This window comes from Phyllopteryx taeniolatus, chromosome 9, assembly GCF_024500385.1.
Source record: "Phyllopteryx taeniolatus isolate TA_2022b chromosome 9, UOR_Ptae_1.2, whole genome shotgun sequence".
NCBI classification, from domain to species: domain Eukaryota; kingdom Metazoa; phylum Chordata; class Actinopteri; order Syngnathiformes; family Syngnathidae; genus Phyllopteryx; species Phyllopteryx taeniolatus.
In genome coordinates, this window is record NC_084510.1 from 8,581,245 (window position 1) to 8,598,544 (window position 17,300).

General features: G+C 44.4%; 1 protein-coding gene across 3 annotated transcripts in view; it reads right to left on the minus strand.

Annotated features, from left to right (window-relative positions):
• Nucleotides 1-3,347: 3,347 nt before the first annotated feature.
• The window catches only part of arhgap46a (Rho GTPase activating protein 46a), a 51,267-nt gene continuing 37,314 nt past the window's right edge, over nt 3,348-17,300 (minus strand). For 2 of the 3 annotated variants that reach the window (XM_061784551.1, XM_061784549.1), the window contains exons 3-10: nt 15,638-17,063; nt 12,640-13,300; nt 12,359-12,451; nt 9,821-9,894; nt 8,501-8,700; nt 7,897-7,988; nt 7,650-7,819; nt 3,348-4,663 (exon numbers count right to left, since the gene is read on the minus strand). In XM_061784551.1, coding sequence (XP_061640535.1) covers nt 4,469-4,663; nt 7,650-7,819; nt 7,897-7,988; nt 8,501-8,700; nt 9,821-9,894; nt 12,359-12,451; nt 12,640-13,300; nt 15,638-17,063 — 2,911 coding nt within the window. In that variant the 3' untranslated portion in view covers nt 3,348-4,468. The remainder of the gene's footprint in view (nt 4,664-7,649; nt 7,820-7,896; nt 7,989-8,500; nt 8,701-9,820; nt 9,895-12,358; nt 12,452-12,639; nt 13,301-15,637; nt 17,064-17,300) is intronic. The other variant, XM_061784550.1, reaches the window with a different exon arrangement.

Consider the following 17,300-nt stretch of genomic DNA (forward strand, 5'->3'; position numbering starts at 1 on the left):
AAAAAAGATTGAGAAAATACATATTTGCAGTATACCGATATGATTTGGATGCAGCAGAAAAAACTAATACCAGAGACTTGGATTGCACATATTTACATGATAGGTGGCCCAATGGTTAAGATCATCGCCTGCCACCGTGTGGGACTTCGGTTCAAGACCCAGACCATCCGCCAGCACCAAAGATGATTCTTCCCCCCCCAAAAAAAAATGCATCGTAGGTTAACTGAAGACTAAATTTGTCTGTAGATGTGAGTGCGAATGGTTGGTTGTCTGTGAGTGCCCTGTGATTGGCTGGCAACCAGTTCAGGGTGTACCCTGTCTCTCACCCCATAGTCAGCTCTCCACCACACATCCGTAAAAGCTCCTCAAGACACTGCTCCTCAACTAGGCACGTCGCAGCTTCCGGAGGAAGTAGTGACATTGGGGTGTTTCGGTTCAAGGTGAGGCCCTCGGAAAGGTGGACTCCAAGGTATCTGTAGCTGGAGACCACTTCCACTGCTGGTCCTCTGATGTGAGATGTGCGGGGAAGTCCACCACCATCTCCTTGGTGTGCTTCACAATGATGCACAGATTGTTATTTTTGCACAATTCCAACAGATGTTTGATTTCATCTCTGTACTCTGACTCATCGTTGTTTGTGATGCGTCAAACTACTGCAACTGCTTTATCCAAATACAAGTGCCTCCAGTCTGGTGGTAATTCATTGTACTGTACTTGCCAAACAAATTGTCTTATCAGGAAAAAAATACAACTTTAACTCATCTAAAATAGAAGCCATTGTATGTGACATCTAATTTAGAGCCAGATATACAGACCCTTTTCAAAAAATTAGAATATCATGGAAAAGTTTATTTATTTCCATAATTAAAAAAATGAAACTTTCATAGATTATACAACGCCAATTACAATGAAGTTGGAACGTTGTCTTAAACATAAATAAAAACAGAATACAATGATTTGCAAATCATGTTCAACCTATATTTAATTGAATACACTACAAAGGCAAAATATTTAATGTTCAAACGGATAAACTTTATTGTTTTTAGCAAATAATCATTAACTTAGAATTTTATGGCTGGAACACGTTCCAAAAAAGCTGGGAAAGGTGGCAAAAAAGACTGAGAAAGTTGGCAAATTGGGAACAAGTGAGTGCAATCATTGGGTATAAAATGAGTTTCCCTGAATTGCTCAGTCATTCACAAGGTTGAGAGAATCTGGAGAAATCACTGCACGTAAGCGGCAAGGCCGAAAACCAACATTGAATGCCCGTGACCTTCGATCCCTCAGGCGGCACTGCACCAAAAACCAACATCAATGTGTAAAGGATATCACCACATGGGCTCACGAACACGTCAGAAAACCAATGTCAATAAATACAGTTCGGCGCTACATCCGTAAGTGCAACTTGAAACTCTACTATGCAAAGCAAAAGCCATTTATCAACAACACCCAGAAACGCCGCCGGCTTCTCTGGGCCCGAGCTCATCTAAGATGGAGTGATACAAAGTGGAAAAGTGTTCTGTGGTCCGACGAGTCCACATTTCAAATTGTTTTTGGAAATTGTGGACGTCGTGTCCTCCGGACCAAAGAGGAAAAGAACCATCTGGACTGTTATGGACGTTCAAAAGCCAGCATCTGTGATGATATGGGGCAGTGTTAGTGCCAATGGCACGGGTAACTTACACATCTGTGAAGGCACCATTAATGCTGAAAGGTACATACAGGTTTTGGAGAAACATATGCTGCCATCCAAGACAATGCCAAACCACAATCTGTACGTGTTACAACAGTGTGGCTTTGTAGTAAAAGAGTGCGTCTAGTTGTACTAGACTGGCCTGCCTGCAGTCCAGACCTGTCTCCCATTATGAAGCGTGAAATACGACAACGGAGACCCCGGACTGTTGAACAGCTGAAGCTGTACATCAAGAATTCCACCTAAAAAAGCTTCAACAATTGGTGTTCTCAGTTCCCAAATGTTTATTGAATGTTGTTAAAAGAAAAGGTGATGTAACACAGTGGTAAACATGACCCCGTCCCATCTTTTTTGGAACGTGTTGCAGCCATAAAATTCCAAGTTAATGATTATTTGCTAAAAACAATCAAGTTTATCAGTTTGAACATTAAATATTTTGTCTTTGTAGTGTATTCAATTAAATATAGGTTGAACATGATTTGCAAATCATTGTATTCTGTTTTTATCTGTCTAACACAACGTCCCAACTTCATTGGAATTGGAGTTGTAGATTCCATGGCCCACAATTTAAACAATTTCAAGTATTTATTTGTTTATTTTTACATAATTTGGGCTTCCAGCTTGTAAAAATCAGGAATTGAAAAATAAATGAATACTGTTTAGAAATCAGCCCAAATGTTGCAGGCCATAAATGTTTTAAACTGATTGTCACACATTAATCATCAACTCAAAGCACCTGCACAGGTTTCCCCAGGTGTCATTAAATTGCTTCAGCTTGGTTCAATTGTCTCAGTTGGGTTCAATATGGGGAAGACTGCAGACTTGACAACTGGCCAGAAGACCATCATTGATACCCTCCATCGGATGGGTAAGCCACAAAAGTTCATAGCTAAGGAGGCTGGGTGTTCACAGAGTGCTGCGTTCAAGCATATCAATGGGAAGTCTAGTGGCAGGAGAAGATGCATCAGCAAAAGAGATGACCGTGGGCTTCAACGGATTATCAAACAGAGAAGATTCAAGAATCTAGCAGAGATCCAGAAAGAGTGGAATGAGGCGGGAGTCACAGGTTCAAAAACCACCACATTCAGACGCATCCGGGAGATGGGCTACAACTGTTCCTCGGGTTCCTCGGGTCAAGCCACTCTGAGCCTGAGCCAACGTAGGAAGCGTCTCAACTGGGCCATGGAGAAGGAGGACAGGATGCCAAGGCGCATTGAGGCAGTGATTAAAGCAAAGGGATTCTCAACCAAGTATTGCATATTAACATCGTTTTGAAAGTACCATATTTTGTTTGATTTAATGTGACCCCATGTTTTCTTTTTTCCTACAAAAACTGAGAAGTAAATGAGGATTTCTTCACAGTAATTTTTTGAATTCCTGATTTCGTGGGTTTTATGAGCTGGAAGCCCAAATTATATAAAAATAAACAAATACTTGAAATTGTTTATATTGTGGGAACCAAATCTATAATCTCTGAAAGTTTAACTTTCTGAATGGAATTATGAAAATAAACTTTTCCATGATATTCAAATTTTTTGGAAAGGGTCTGTACACTGACTATTGGGGTCCCAGTAATTTTGGGGGGGATTAAGATTGGGCTTCATCCCTCATTTCATTACAATCCAAATAGACAAAAAAAGGAAGCAAACAAATATACAATTGAACAAACCTTTATTTATGGACAATTGTTCTATAGTCAAACAAGGAGATAGACTATACACACACACATACATACACACGTTGAGTGGTTTGAGTCAGTTCTATGTTCAAAAGGCAGGCGGTTACAGCAGAACAAAAAATAATGACAAAAATCTTTTCTTGCTCATTACGGCAACTCCCACGCTTATCCTTCGTCGTTTGAATAAACTGTTAATACTATTTACACACGATATATTTACATTAGAAAAGTCAGAGAGGACTCAAACTTAAATCTACATTCTCATAATGGTTGACAGTTGAACAACAGTCCATTCTCAGTAAAGGGGTTCCACAAGGATGACGTATTTTGTTTGTGGGGAGACTACAGTACAGTTATCCCCTCGAACATCCGTTTTTGTTTTTTTTCGCAGTAAGACCTGAGCCACGACACACAGATGACAAGAATATAGAACAGAGGTCCAACTGAAATAATTCTTATAGATTGTATAATTCTTATAATAATTATACCGTAATTATTATTAAATAAGTAATCTCCCACTTCACAAAGACATGATGTAAATACACAAATCTGTTTGCCCTCAAATGAATATTACAAGTCAGAAAATCAAAGCAAAATCTCAGCACACTCAATATCAACAGTTTGTGCTTTGAAATGTATATGCTGTAGTCTGTACTCAATATCATGTAAAAAAAGACCAGTGATCAGATAACAACGAAAGCATATTACAGATGTTCTTTGTATTTTCAAGATAAATCTCTGCATGATCAGTGTCTCACGCTTAAAATGATCATACACACGAGGGAGCATAAACATCAGCAGAGCATGAACCTTGAGTGACTATTTGTACACTCTGTATAGTCTTATACTTGGTTGAACTCAAGTTGTTGTACACATACAACTATTTTCGTGAGGAAAAGGAGTTAACTTGTCATCACGTGCACCGGTTAAAAATAGGTCACCAAAGGATGGCTCAGTTGTGAGTTTCTTGCAAGAAACTGTGTCGTTTAGTATCATTGGACCAAATGAACCTTCCGGTGATTTGCTTTGTCTCTCGGCGAGGTGTCATATCTCATGCCGCGAGTTTCCAGTGTAATCTGCAGAGAGATATTCTCAGTCTACACCACTCCGTCGATGAAACCCGTGTCCAGGTGAACTATAAGCATTCTCAGGAAGGACATCTCTTTGCGTGTGTTCTCAAAGATAATCCGGGGATCGTCTGATTGGCACCGGAGACAGTTTGGGGCCATCACCATGGCCAGGTTGTTCACATCCATCTTGGTGATAGCTACGTTAGATGGCTGAGCAAACACCTGGAGATACACAGATGGAAGAAACCAATAAGACGATTGACCTCTGACAAAAATGTAATATCTTAAAAGCAGACATTTGAGAGAAATTTGACTTTTGAACTGCTTGGATACAAATAGTTGTGTCTCTGGAGTGCCTGCTCACTCATTTAGTGAGAAATGAACCAAGTGAAGTTTTGTTATCAGCCTGTTTCTGAAAATGTCTGTGAGCAAAAGCCGTTCTTCACTTCTGTTATACACAGCGAGGCTAATTTAAGCACTATCATGTCAAAGCCAAAAGGTAAGCAGAGCTGCAGTGTTCGCTAACAGTTTTACTAGTATGAGGTTCTAATAACCCGCACATACAGTACTTGAATGGTCAGCTGTGGGGGTGGGTATAGAAAGCTGCTTGAGCATTTATTCGAGATCCTTGATACCGAGCTCTAGATCCATGTACGACAACCCCAATTCCAATGAAGTTGGGACGTTGTGTTAAACATAAATAGAAACAGAATACAATGATTTGCAAATCATGTTCAACCTATATTTAATTGAATACACTACAAAGACAAGATATTTCATGTTCAAACTGATAAACCTGATTGTTTTTAGCAAATAATCATGATCTGAGAATTTTATGGCTGCAACACCTTCCAGAAAAGATGGGACAGGTGGCCAAAAAGACTGAGAATGAAAGTTGAGGAATGCTCATCAAACACCTGTTTGGAACATCCCACAGGTGGACAGGCTCATTGGGAACAGGTGGGTGCCATGATTGGGTTGAAAAAGGAGCTTCCCTGAATTAATCAGTCATTCACAAGGTTGAGAGAATCTGGAGAAATCTGGGGTTTAGTTGGCCAAAAGCAGCACTAGTAGCGGGGAAAAAAACTTAAGACAGTCGTTCTCTTGGTACACCCTAGTCATTTTACTAGTGCACTGACTTTTCTTAGTGAGGACAGTGTAATAGTATATGGACCTTAATTGGATATCAGTGATATCGAATACTGTAAATGCTCAAATGGCTTTTCATAGGTGGGTGGAGAGGTATTTGTGTTTGGTGATGGCATATGCCAACCCGTTACACTAAATGACAAAGTGTACTTCGGTCGCCTGGTGATGAAGTTCTGCCTCCATGAGTGGAAATATGGAATGGAATCTGTATGGGTGCTCGTTTTATGGGCGCAGGCATATGATAAATTCAGGCCAGTAGTGGCTTTGTGCATGCACCACTTTTGTAGTCTGCTCTTGAGAAAGTCTCAAGAGTCTTCTATAACAGTAAAAAAAAAGTCTCTCGATTTGTTGCTCATCGCTTTTACGTTTCAAGAACTACAACAACAAAGTGTCTAAGTTGGCAATAGCAAGTAGCTGCTGGCTTCATTCCATGCCGTAGGTCTGCCCCAACCGTCATGTTAACGAAAGCCGTACACAACCTTTGCATGAGACGGAACCGCCGCCCGCAACGGCGTGATTTGAACCAGCATATGACAAGTACGGTAGATATTAAATGTGTCCTTTGTGTATTCTGACAGAAGAATGTCAGAGTGCCGGCACGGTGGTAACTGGTTAGCACATCTGCCTCACAGTTCTGGGGACCGGGGTTCAAATCCCGGCCGCGCCTGTGTGGAGTTGGCATGTTCGCCCCGTGCCTGCGTGGGTTTTCTCCGCGCATTCCGGTTTTCTCCCACATCCCATAAACATGCGTGGTAGGTTGATTGAAGACACTAAATTGCCTGTAGGTGTGAATGTGAGTGCGAATGGTTGTTTGTTTCGATGTGCCCTGTGATTGGCTGCCGACCGGTTCAGGGTGTACCCCGCCTCCCGCCCCAGAAGATAGCTGGGCTAGGCTCCAGCAGCCCGCGACCCTAGTGAGGATGAAGTGGTAAAGAATATGGATGGATGAATGTCATAGAACTGTTATTAGGACACCTGAGTACTGTTTTAAATTCCATCCATTTTCTTCCACTTATTTGAGGTCGGTTCGCGGAGGGACTAGCTTTAGCAGGGAAGCCCAGACTTCCCTTTCCCTCGCCACTTCATCCAGCTCTTCCGGGGGGGATCCCGAGGCATTCCCGCGCCAGCCAGCAAGACAGTCTGGCCAGCGTGTCCTGGCTTGTTCCCAGGGTCTCATCCCGGTGGGACATGCCCAGAACATCTCACCAGGGAGGCGTCCAGGAGGCATCCTAATCAGATGCCCGAGCCACCTCATCTGGCTCCTCTCAATGTGGAGGAGCAGCGGCTCTACTCTGAGCCCCTCGCGGATGACCGAGCTTCTCACCCTCTCTCAAAGGGAAAGCCCGGACACCCTGCGGAGGAAACTCATTTCGGCCGCTTGTATCCGGGATCTTGTTCATTCGGTAATGACCCACAGCTCGTGGCCATAGGTGAGTGTAGGAACGTAGATCGACCGGTAAATTGAAAGCGTTGCAGATCACGGCCAGATGAAGCCAACAGAACCACATCATCTGCGAAAAGCAGAGATGTGATACTGAAGCCACCAAACCGGACCCCATCTACGCCTCGGCTGCACCTAGAAATTCTGTCCATAAAAGTTATGAACAGAACCGGTGACAAAGGCCAGCCTTGGCGGAGTCCAACCCTCACCGGAAACGAATCCGAGTTACTGCCGGCAATGCGGACCAAACTCTGACACTGGTCGTACAGGGACCGAACAGCCCGTTTTACGGAGTTCGGTACCCCATACTCCCGAAGCACCCCCCACAGGACTCCCCGAGGGACACGGTCAAACGCCTTTTCCAAGTCCACAAAACACATGTAGACTGGTTGGGCGAACTCCCATGCACCCTCGAGGACCCTGCTGAGGGTGGAGAGCTGGTCCACTGTTCCACGGCCAGGACGAAAACCACACTGCTACTCCTGAATCTGAGATTCTCATCCGCAATTAGCTAGGGTAGGGTCCAGCATACCTGCGTCCCTAGTGAGGAGAAGCGGTGTAGAAAATGGATGGATGGATGAATGCTGTATACACAGTACATATACGTATTGTGTTTACCTGCAGGAAGTGGATGAAGTAGAAGAGCACCAGCCGGTTGAGCTCAGGCAAAGACTGAACCACGGCAATGGCTGCAACTGGGTCGTCACAGTTGTTGACACACTGTTTATAGAAGTTCATGGGGATCAGAGGTTCCTCCAGCTCTCGATACCACAGCTTCATCAGAGAGGCTGATGGAGACACATTCGTAATAAGTACAGAAAACACACACACAAAAATATTCCATGTGAAATAAATCCTTCCTCACCAGGAACATTTGGGTCCGACAGGTTCTCGGGGATCCGCCACTGGTCTACTTGCAGCTTTAATGCGTTGACTTCATCGATGTCTCCGGGCACTCTTAAGTAGGAAACAAAACACGTCAGTTACATTAAGTGGCCACAAGAGGGAGCCCTACATCTATCAGTAATGAGTCTCCGTTGTCTTTTTATACAGTGCTAGGGAATAAAAACAACAGAAACTAAATGGAAGCAAAGAACACGCCAAGGATTTCCTCCTTGTTCCATGGAGGGTTATTGTGAGATGTATTTATAGAAGCAACAGTTTTCAGATTTCGAAAACCCCCTGAAAAAACAAACATGCAGCCGAGTGGATCCCACATGGTCGAAAGCTTGAGGAATGACGTAAACACACTTTGTAGTGTATCATATTAAATAGTGCAGTTCTCAAGAGTGAAACATGGCTACTTTGATGTGAGGCGATAAAGAAGACCACACACACGCAGTTGTTGATACACACTGAATATATAATACAGTCCATACACAAAAACAAAACAAGAGCCCCTTCAAATTTCCTGGACTCTCCCACTGCTCAGGTTGAGGCATGTCATTGGCTCATTTGTAGTGTCTTACCTAAAGATGCCCTCTGTCTGAGCCCCGCCCAGAGCCAGAACATACTGAGAAAGTTGAACTTGCACCCAGGGTAATTTCCTGTCTGGGAAGAGCTCGCTCTGCCGCTCCATTACTTCCTCCAAGGAGCTACCAAACAGGGATGGGGTGATGATGGCCCGTCTACTATGGTCGACCTCTTCCAAGGTGGGCTTACGTAGCCCCTGGCAGGCAACAAAGAAGAAAAGAACATCAGGTTTACGACCCGACTATGACAGGAACCATTAAAGCAACCATGGCTCTTTCTACAACTGCACCAGGTCCGTGTTTGTCTACCTGTGACTGAGTCGGTGTACCTGTAATTACGTCAATCGCTACGATTGAATCCAGAGTGATTAAAAGAAGATTCACATGTGAAAAGGATGTTACTTTGATAGCCCTGAAGTGTAACGTAATTTCACTACTGTCAAATTCCACTGAAGTATCACACACTGAACAAAATATAAGTAAAAAGCAAGAGTGCCCTGTGATTGTCTGGTGACCAGTCTTGGCTGTGTTCTGCCTTTTGCCAGATGTCAGCTGTGATAGGGTGCAGTTCCCCGCGACCCCGAACAGGATAAACGGCCCAAAAAAAATGGACGGGTGTATATAAAGCAAGCGGTCGAACTGCCGTAAGCCATGACACAAGAGACCTCGGCAAAACCTGTGAGACTTAAGCTCAGTGAGGCTCCATATGTATATTTTAAATCTTTGTCCTGGTTTGTTATTGAAACAAATAAGTAAATAAGTGGAGAATAATCAACACCAGAAAGTCAGCAGTCTCAGTCTCACAAGGTTGGTAAAACTGGTAAATAGTTGCTTGGACCCCAGAGGGCTTCCTCTTTTGTCATGGTAACAAAAAGCGATTTTTGATTAATTGATTTTTAGGGTATAGAACATCGGTGGATTTAACTAAAATTGTCATGTTTGCAGGTGATGATTTCCAGAGACATAATCTCCACCCAGAATGTAATGATTTGAAGTAGAGTGTAAGTGGATATTTAATGTGCAGTAATTTTTTATCCTTTGTTTATTTTGACTGAAACATGTCACTGACCTTTTATTAAGACACCTGGGAACTGTTTTGAAGTGAAAAAATGTAATAATAAGATAACTTTAAAACATTGTACGAACTGTTAAGTTAATAAAGGTTTTATGATGGTGGTGTGACCCTGAAACAAAGTACCAGTTAGCATTATTTCCCACAGGGAAAATGTAATCTAAATATGAAGAAATGTGAGGTCAACCAGCCTCTCAGAACGACATGTGCGAGACCTTGGAGGTGCCCTTGTATTCCCGTTTTACCTTTTTCCCTCCCGTGATGGCCACCTTTTGCAGCTTCCGATGGCAGAACTTGGCGTATGTGCTGACAGGCAGGCCTGTTGGTTAAGAGAGGAAGTAATTCAGCACTGACACACAATGAAATACCCTCATCCACCAGAAACTATAGTTGAGCTCAGACCCAAAGTATAACCCTCATACATCCATCCATCCATTTTCCGAGCCGCTTCTCCTCACTAGGGTCGCGGGCGTGCTGGAGCCTATTCCAGCTATCATCGGGCAGGAGGCGGGGTACACCCTGAACTGGTTGCCAGCCAATCACAGGGCACATATAAACAAACAACCATTCACACTCACATGCACACCTACGGGCAATTTAGAGTTGTCAATTAACCTACCATGCATGTTTTTGGGATGTGGGAGAAACCGGAGTGCCCAGAGAAAACCCACGCAGGCACGGGGAGAACATGCAAACTCCACAAAGGCGGGGCCGGGGATTGAACCCCGGTCCTCAGAACTGTGAGGCAGACGCTCTAACCAGTCGTCCACCGTGCCGCCCCCTCATACATTAGTAAAAAAAATAGTATGATTAAAAACCTGTTTCCACAAATAAGACTTTGTAATTTTCCCCACAAATGTCAAAGTGACGAGGAGAGGCCGGCCGGGAGTGGTAATTGGAGACATGTTGACAATGTGATTCTAGCATATGGGGATTAGAGGAGGCCTGGCTAAACTGTCAGGTTGCAAGAAGATTTACTGCTGTTGAACAAAAGCTTTAGACAGAGGAGCCGCCTACAAACTCAAAGTTCAGGTGATTCATCAGTTTACACACATGTAAGGGCCTCTGGGATGAATGGGAAACACGTGTTTCATAGCTACTGTAAGGCCAGAATCGATTTTAAAAGCTGTAATGTTTTTTTTCTTTGTGTTTTTTTTGGGATGCAGTACGGACATTCAAGCAGTCTGCCCTTGGGGAAAAAGGAGCTGAATTCTGAATTTCTTGTTGCCAGAAATGAAAACCTTGACTTTTTTTTTTGTCAGGATGTAACCAAAGAAAGAGAAGCTATATATCATATCAGTTTACACTAATCTTTTCCCAATCCCAGAGTCCGCAACAGACACCTGAACCACAGCCAGATGGACACACTGACTGATGCGATTTTCAAGTGGCTAACATGTTCCAGCAGGTTCCCTCCAGATTTATAGCTAACAGGTGACTCCCATGCTGCACTCTCGACAGCGGTGCTAATCTGACTCATCCGTTTGACAGTAATTATGTTGAGCTAAAGAGATAGCTTGGGCGATCTTGGAGAAGAGAATCATTCACATAGAAACTCAAACGTGCAAGGACGTGTTGCTGTGATGAAGGGGTTGAAACCTGCTGGGGTTCTATATTTAAGCTCAACTGCACGAAAACTGCAACCAGGCAACCAAAGTCCACAGCGATTCAGTGTGAACTCATCATGAAATGTAGCGTACTTACTGTACCAGGCATGCAGGACACCTGTTGACACAAGGCTAGAGCTAAAATTAACTAAAACACAGAACCTTTGAAGAGCGTGTGAAGAAGTGGCTTTGGTTTCATCTGGCTGTTATTTACAAGACTGTGTATGACTGCTATGTGAAAACAATATGGCCCCCTGTTCATTCATAAATCTCAGACAAAACAAATGTGTGCGCGACAACTCCTCTTTCAATAGAGGTCATTATACCATTTTTAACATGCAGAGATTTCTGGTTAGTGGTGCAGTCATTGAAGTGATCCTCTGAATAAGTGTTCTTGAGTATCTTCATGACTTCTGAGTCTGGATGGAGAACTGTGTGTGAGTCACTCTAGTATAATGTGAGGGGCTGCAGAGATGACTGTGGTTCTGTGGTGACATCATCGTCACAGCTGGCAGTGTGGGTTCCTCTAATGGGGCCACGTGTTGATGAGGCCAAGACCACTGACATGATTCACAGAACAGGCCACTGAGAGCAAATAGATCCTTCTGAAATTCTCATCCAACTGAGTTTTTTTTTTTTTTTTGTCTGCACATACATCATCATCATGGCCTCATCTGACAAACGGTGTCCAGCGCAATTTTCCATCCCACTCAAAGTGGTCACTCTGTAGAGCAGTGATTCTCAACCAGTGTGCCGTGAGCGCTCTCTCAGGTGTGCCGTGGGAAATTCTATGTAATTGCTCAAAAAAATTATTTATTTACAAGAAATAATTTATCTTTGTTTATCTATTTATGCCAGTGAGGCATAGTGACAAATAAATGCTCTTCTATTAGATGGGAGGAAGTACATACAGTAATTAATGTGTCCACGTTTTGTGACATTTTTGTTTGTTGGTGTGCCGTGAGATTTTTCAATTGTAAAATATGTGCCTCGGCTCCATCAAGGTTGGAAATCACTGCTCTAGAGGAAGCATTAGGTTTGGTTGGTGATATCTTACGTTTATAACTAGACAGTTGATGTTAGCAGAAAAACAATCACGGGACTCATATTGATAAACAGCAATATGGTTGTTTATGAGGAAGAGCCCCTTTGGAGCAAAAATTAATAATAAATTACCTTCTTCCTCATCTGTGTTTTGTTTGCGCTTCTTCCTTGATTTTGAATTCTTCTTTAGCTTCAGTTCCTGCTGTTCCAATATGAACTGAGTCACTGTAAACGACAGAAGATCGTGAAGTTCATATTTATGATTGGTAAAAGATTCCTTTGAGCTTTTTTTTTTTTTAATACAATTGAACAAAAGGAGAGAAAAATAATTACATTACATTTTGGCTCACATTATGTAAAGCTGACTATCAGACAAAAGGGGACTTATAGAAGGCATAAAAATGGTGACCCACCCTGTTTCTCAGTCTGAGACTCACATTTCTTGTCGCTGGTTGGCTCCGTGTGTCTCTGGATGTAGCCGTCCAGGTAACAGCGGAACTTGGGCGATGGGGCAAAGAAGGCCAAGCTGACGGCCATCAGTTCCCAACCTGCCGCCAAGCTTCTGGGGCTTGCATTTCCTGTAGTTTGCCTCACTAGCTGCACGTACAGCTCATCCCGCAGTCCTTGCATGTCCCAGCACTTGGTGACAATGAGTAGGGCACAGTGACGGCGGTCCAGACGTGAGGGCCTGTCTCCCATGTAGGCCTGCACCAGCTTGAACATTTCGCAAGCCTCCTTTCTGACAGCACGGTTGCTTGTGACGAGCATGGGCTTTTTGATGGAACCTCGGTTCCAAGACAGCATGTTGGCAATGGAGACACGGCGCCGGAACAGGCCTTGTGTGTGCATGTTGAGATGCTTGCTGGCCCAGTCCTCCATTCCGACGTCTGGAGGTGGTGGCTGTCGCAGGGTGGCGTAGGAGAACTGGTAAGAAGATTCTGCCGCTTTTGCTCCTTCAGATCCCTCTCTGTTGTCATGGTTGGCAGGTCGGTGTGGGCCAAGGGACGCACTGCGTCCATCCACCATGTCTTTCTTTCTGCTCTCCAGCTGAGCCTGTAGCTCAAGGGTGCTCACCTGCAGGGGAACAAGAGATGTACATGACCAAGAATTGTTAGTAGGAAGAAGATGGAAAGTAAAAAGAAGAAGAACAATTTATGCTTTTGTGCGTGTGTGTGTGACTGCCCTTCACTGTGCCATACTGCTTCTAGGCTATCCTGTTGTGCAGTGCTGGGGCTCGAGGTGAAATTATCATACGGTTTGTATTCCCTCAGAGAATTAATAGCATTCCAAAAATCCTTATGCATGGTCTCAGTAGCAGGTGTCTTGATAGTAGTACCTTTTAATCCCTCTACTGCTCTCCCGATAATGGACCAATGGTCCTACAAAACCAAAACCACACTCAAGACCTCCCTGTGGTCCCTGCAGTGAGGTTTATGACTAACAAATGCCCACCTCCCAAAATGGAGAAAGAAATGATCCGGACCCAAATTGTGAAATAGCCAAGAACAATATTAAAACTGATCCACTAATAAAATTCTAATTGACGTTACATCTTGTCAATTTTTATCCTTATGTAATGTGGGGAGCAGTTGCATGCCAGGTTTGTTAAACTTTTGTTGGACATTAGTTAGTGTGGCGTCTCAATCAACTAAAGCACTTCTTTCCATTCGTATTGAGTAAATTAATCTGGGAAACAGACACATGCTGTAGAACTTTTACATTACTCTTTGGAAAAAGTCATCGCCAATACAAAAAACAAAAAAACATCTATTATTCATGGCTTGGTGGAAATGGCAGAAGTTTAAATGTTTTCAGTGAACAAGGTCAAGCAAAGGTCTGACAGCAAAAACAGAGTGGTAAAATATGGCATTCATCAATCTTGTAACTAGTGAGCCATAATCCTAAAGTCGGATGAGTGTGTGTGAGCGATTTGCCAGCAAGTCTGAGTAACATTCCGGGACAGGCTTAGTATGGCCTGGTCCTTTTGGCAGTCGACTAAAATGCAAGAACGACAGGGGAACCAACAAAGCTCGGTACTACCATTCCTCTTCTACAATTTTTTTGCCAAGCCTGGACCATATGGACCACAGCGTCTCTCCTTCCTGAAGGAGGGGGGCCATGTCCTGAATGTCTGCTCTGGCATAGACCCAGATGCCCAAGCACAGAGCTGGCATATGAGTATAAAGTACCTACAGAGCAGGACAGATGGAGGACGGCAGGTAATGCTGGGACCGTAGCCATTTTGGTCTGCAGAGGCCACCCTGCCAATCCGGGAGATATTCGGTGGTGGGGGGGGAATTAGAATCTAGAGTCACTTTCACACAGACTTCCCCGGAAACTGATGCTTCAGAGGTGTGACAGTAAACGATTTCTTCGCCTGCCCATTTAAGACAGAACTCGGTAGCCTGCAAATTCCAGGGTCGACTTCAACCTACCCATCCCATGCCTAGGCCACGCAGGACAGTGAACAGGTAAAAAAAGTGGAGAAAAGCCATCTTACATGGCCAGTCCGTAACGCCCGCCGCTGCACACCGAGCGATGCGGTTGATTACATTGAAGCAGTTTTTTTTGGAGGACATATGCACTCATATTACTGTACAGTACAAAATGTTTTTGTTGTTTTGTTTTTCGGTGGGTTAAAACGCCCAGTACAGTACAAAGTTATGTATTAAGCTGTACAAGTACAACATTTTTTTAAGTTTCATATTTTATCCAAATTTACCACGCCGGTATGCTTGGTCATGGTGACGTTGACGTACAGTACTCATCATAGGCGAGTCGCTTTCATGAGCCGCGGGGCATTAGCGTGCGTCCTAGTCACAAATCTGTTGCCAAAGGTGAACGGCTTGACAAAAAAGTTACTGTAGGTTACTGTACCAAAAATACCATGTTCCAGACTCCACAAAGACGTGTCTTTTTTACTCCTCAGAGTTAACGCCGCAGCCATGCCGCTCTCTCCCTGCTCTATGTACAATAGACAATAGGCCGCCATGTCAATGCCACACATTCAAAATGGCCGCCACCTAGGCACGGGAGGATCTAGTACTATTGTATATCTGTGACCCGGAAATATGTCAGTCCCATTCTCTTGCCTGCATTGCGCCATAGCCTCAGTAAACAACCATGGCCAATTCTGGAACTAACAGACTTTGTCAATGGCATTTTAAGTGACAAATGGAAACTATTTTGGGGCACATTGTTCAGTCCCGACGGCCCGTTTTATCCGATATATCTGGGTCCGTTTTATCGAGGTTCCACTGTATGCAGTAAAATAAAATCATGCCATTACTGTGAAAAAGTAATATGCTAAGGGGTAAACTAAATGTAAAATATATATGTTTATTCAATATGTATTTTCTTTTGTGTTTTAGTTTGTCTATTAGCACATACATTTTGGGGTGGTGGGTTTACCTGGGAGGGTGGGCCTGGCGTCTCAGGTGAAGATAGGCTGGCCTGGCTATTAATAGTCATCTCCAAAGCATCAACTTTTTCATATGTCCTTTTCTGTCTCCCTGGAATCTCTAGAGGGTTCAGAGCAGCATTGCCTGCCTTACTCAGCGAGCGGGAAGTCCCAGTGATGTCCTCTCGAGATGAGCACCTGCCGACTGACACACCCCGTCCTGCTCCTCCTCCTCCTCCTCCTCCATACCACCTTAGTGAGTCTACGGGGGAGCGTGTCTGACATACAACTACCCTCTCGACTATCTCCTGTTCGAGTCCCACTCTTACCTCCCTCATGGTGTTGGAGCGACTTACCACTTCCCTCATCTCGGCCATCAACCTCTCATTGAGGGCACAGAGCTCTCCACTACTGCCTACTGACCCAGGCCTGCCTCCTGCACCTCCCATCCTTCTCCTACTCTTTCTTCTTAGACTCGGAGAGGGCCCAGTGGAGTAGCCAGAGTCTTGATAGTTTGCGGTTGCCTGAGGTGTCAAGGAGGCGAAGTCCTGTGAAGCTTGGCTGCTCTGCCTACTGTGTCGTGCCTCCATAGCACGCTGTACTGTGGCCTCCAGGACTCGCCAACTCTGCTTTTTATCCAGTGTATTTGGGCCTGGGGTCCCTGCTTCTCTGTCTCGTAACTGGCCTTGAATTTGGGGCAAAGAGTGAGCCTGTGACTGAGGTTGTATTGGGACAAGGTCCCGCCGGGATGTCGGAGAAGCGGTGCATGTAGGTACAGGGGAGCCAGATAGGAGCTGCTTGGGGTCTACGTTGATCATATGTTTGATGCACTCTAGACCAGCTGGGCTGTAGTCAGAGGCAGAAGGATTTCTCCTGTGCCTGGAACCTGGGAGAGATGGACCGGGATGCTGGAGAAGTCTTGGTTTCTGGAGACTATGGGAGGGAGTCAGGCGAGACAGTTGTTGCCCATTGAAAAGATGTGCTCCTTCTACCTCCATGTCTGTTGGAGGTTCGTCATATATGGGAGAGTCTGTAACTGGCTCATCATAGATTGGGGCACTGCAAGCATACTGGGGGGAGGCTGGGCGTGGTGTGCTGGTCTGTGATCTATGAAGGTGTGGACTGGGTTGACTACTGTCTGATGTCACTAAACAAAAGCTGCCATTACTGGCTTTTCTTAGGTGATGGGCCTGGCGTGCGTCAGCTGCCGTTTTGCCACAGGGGGCGGTTTTATGTCCCTGGGTGGAGTCTAAGCATCCTCCTTGGGCCTTATTGTTGGATGGGTGTAGCGTGAAGGTGCTGGGTTTGTTGAGTGCACTGTGCTGGATGAGCTCCTGCTGTGAAGCTGGGCTTGGCTGGCTCCGATTCATGCTGTTCACCTTTACCAACATTGCTGCCTTAGAACCAGGTGTAGGCTGCCATCTTTGAGGACCATCTCTGAGGAAAAGACAGGTGCAAAATCAGTTAATTTGAGTAATCAATATTGTCATTATGCACCAAGTAAGGCCTGCACTGAAGGACGCTGCCTTGTTCTTATGAAATAGGCAATTAATGATATAAATAAGCAACAGACTAAATTACAAAATCAGTTCAACTTAAATATACTAATGGTGCAAGACAACAGCTCATTGAAGCCTGCCCAGAGGGATTTTTGTCATGAGGAGGACTGCAATT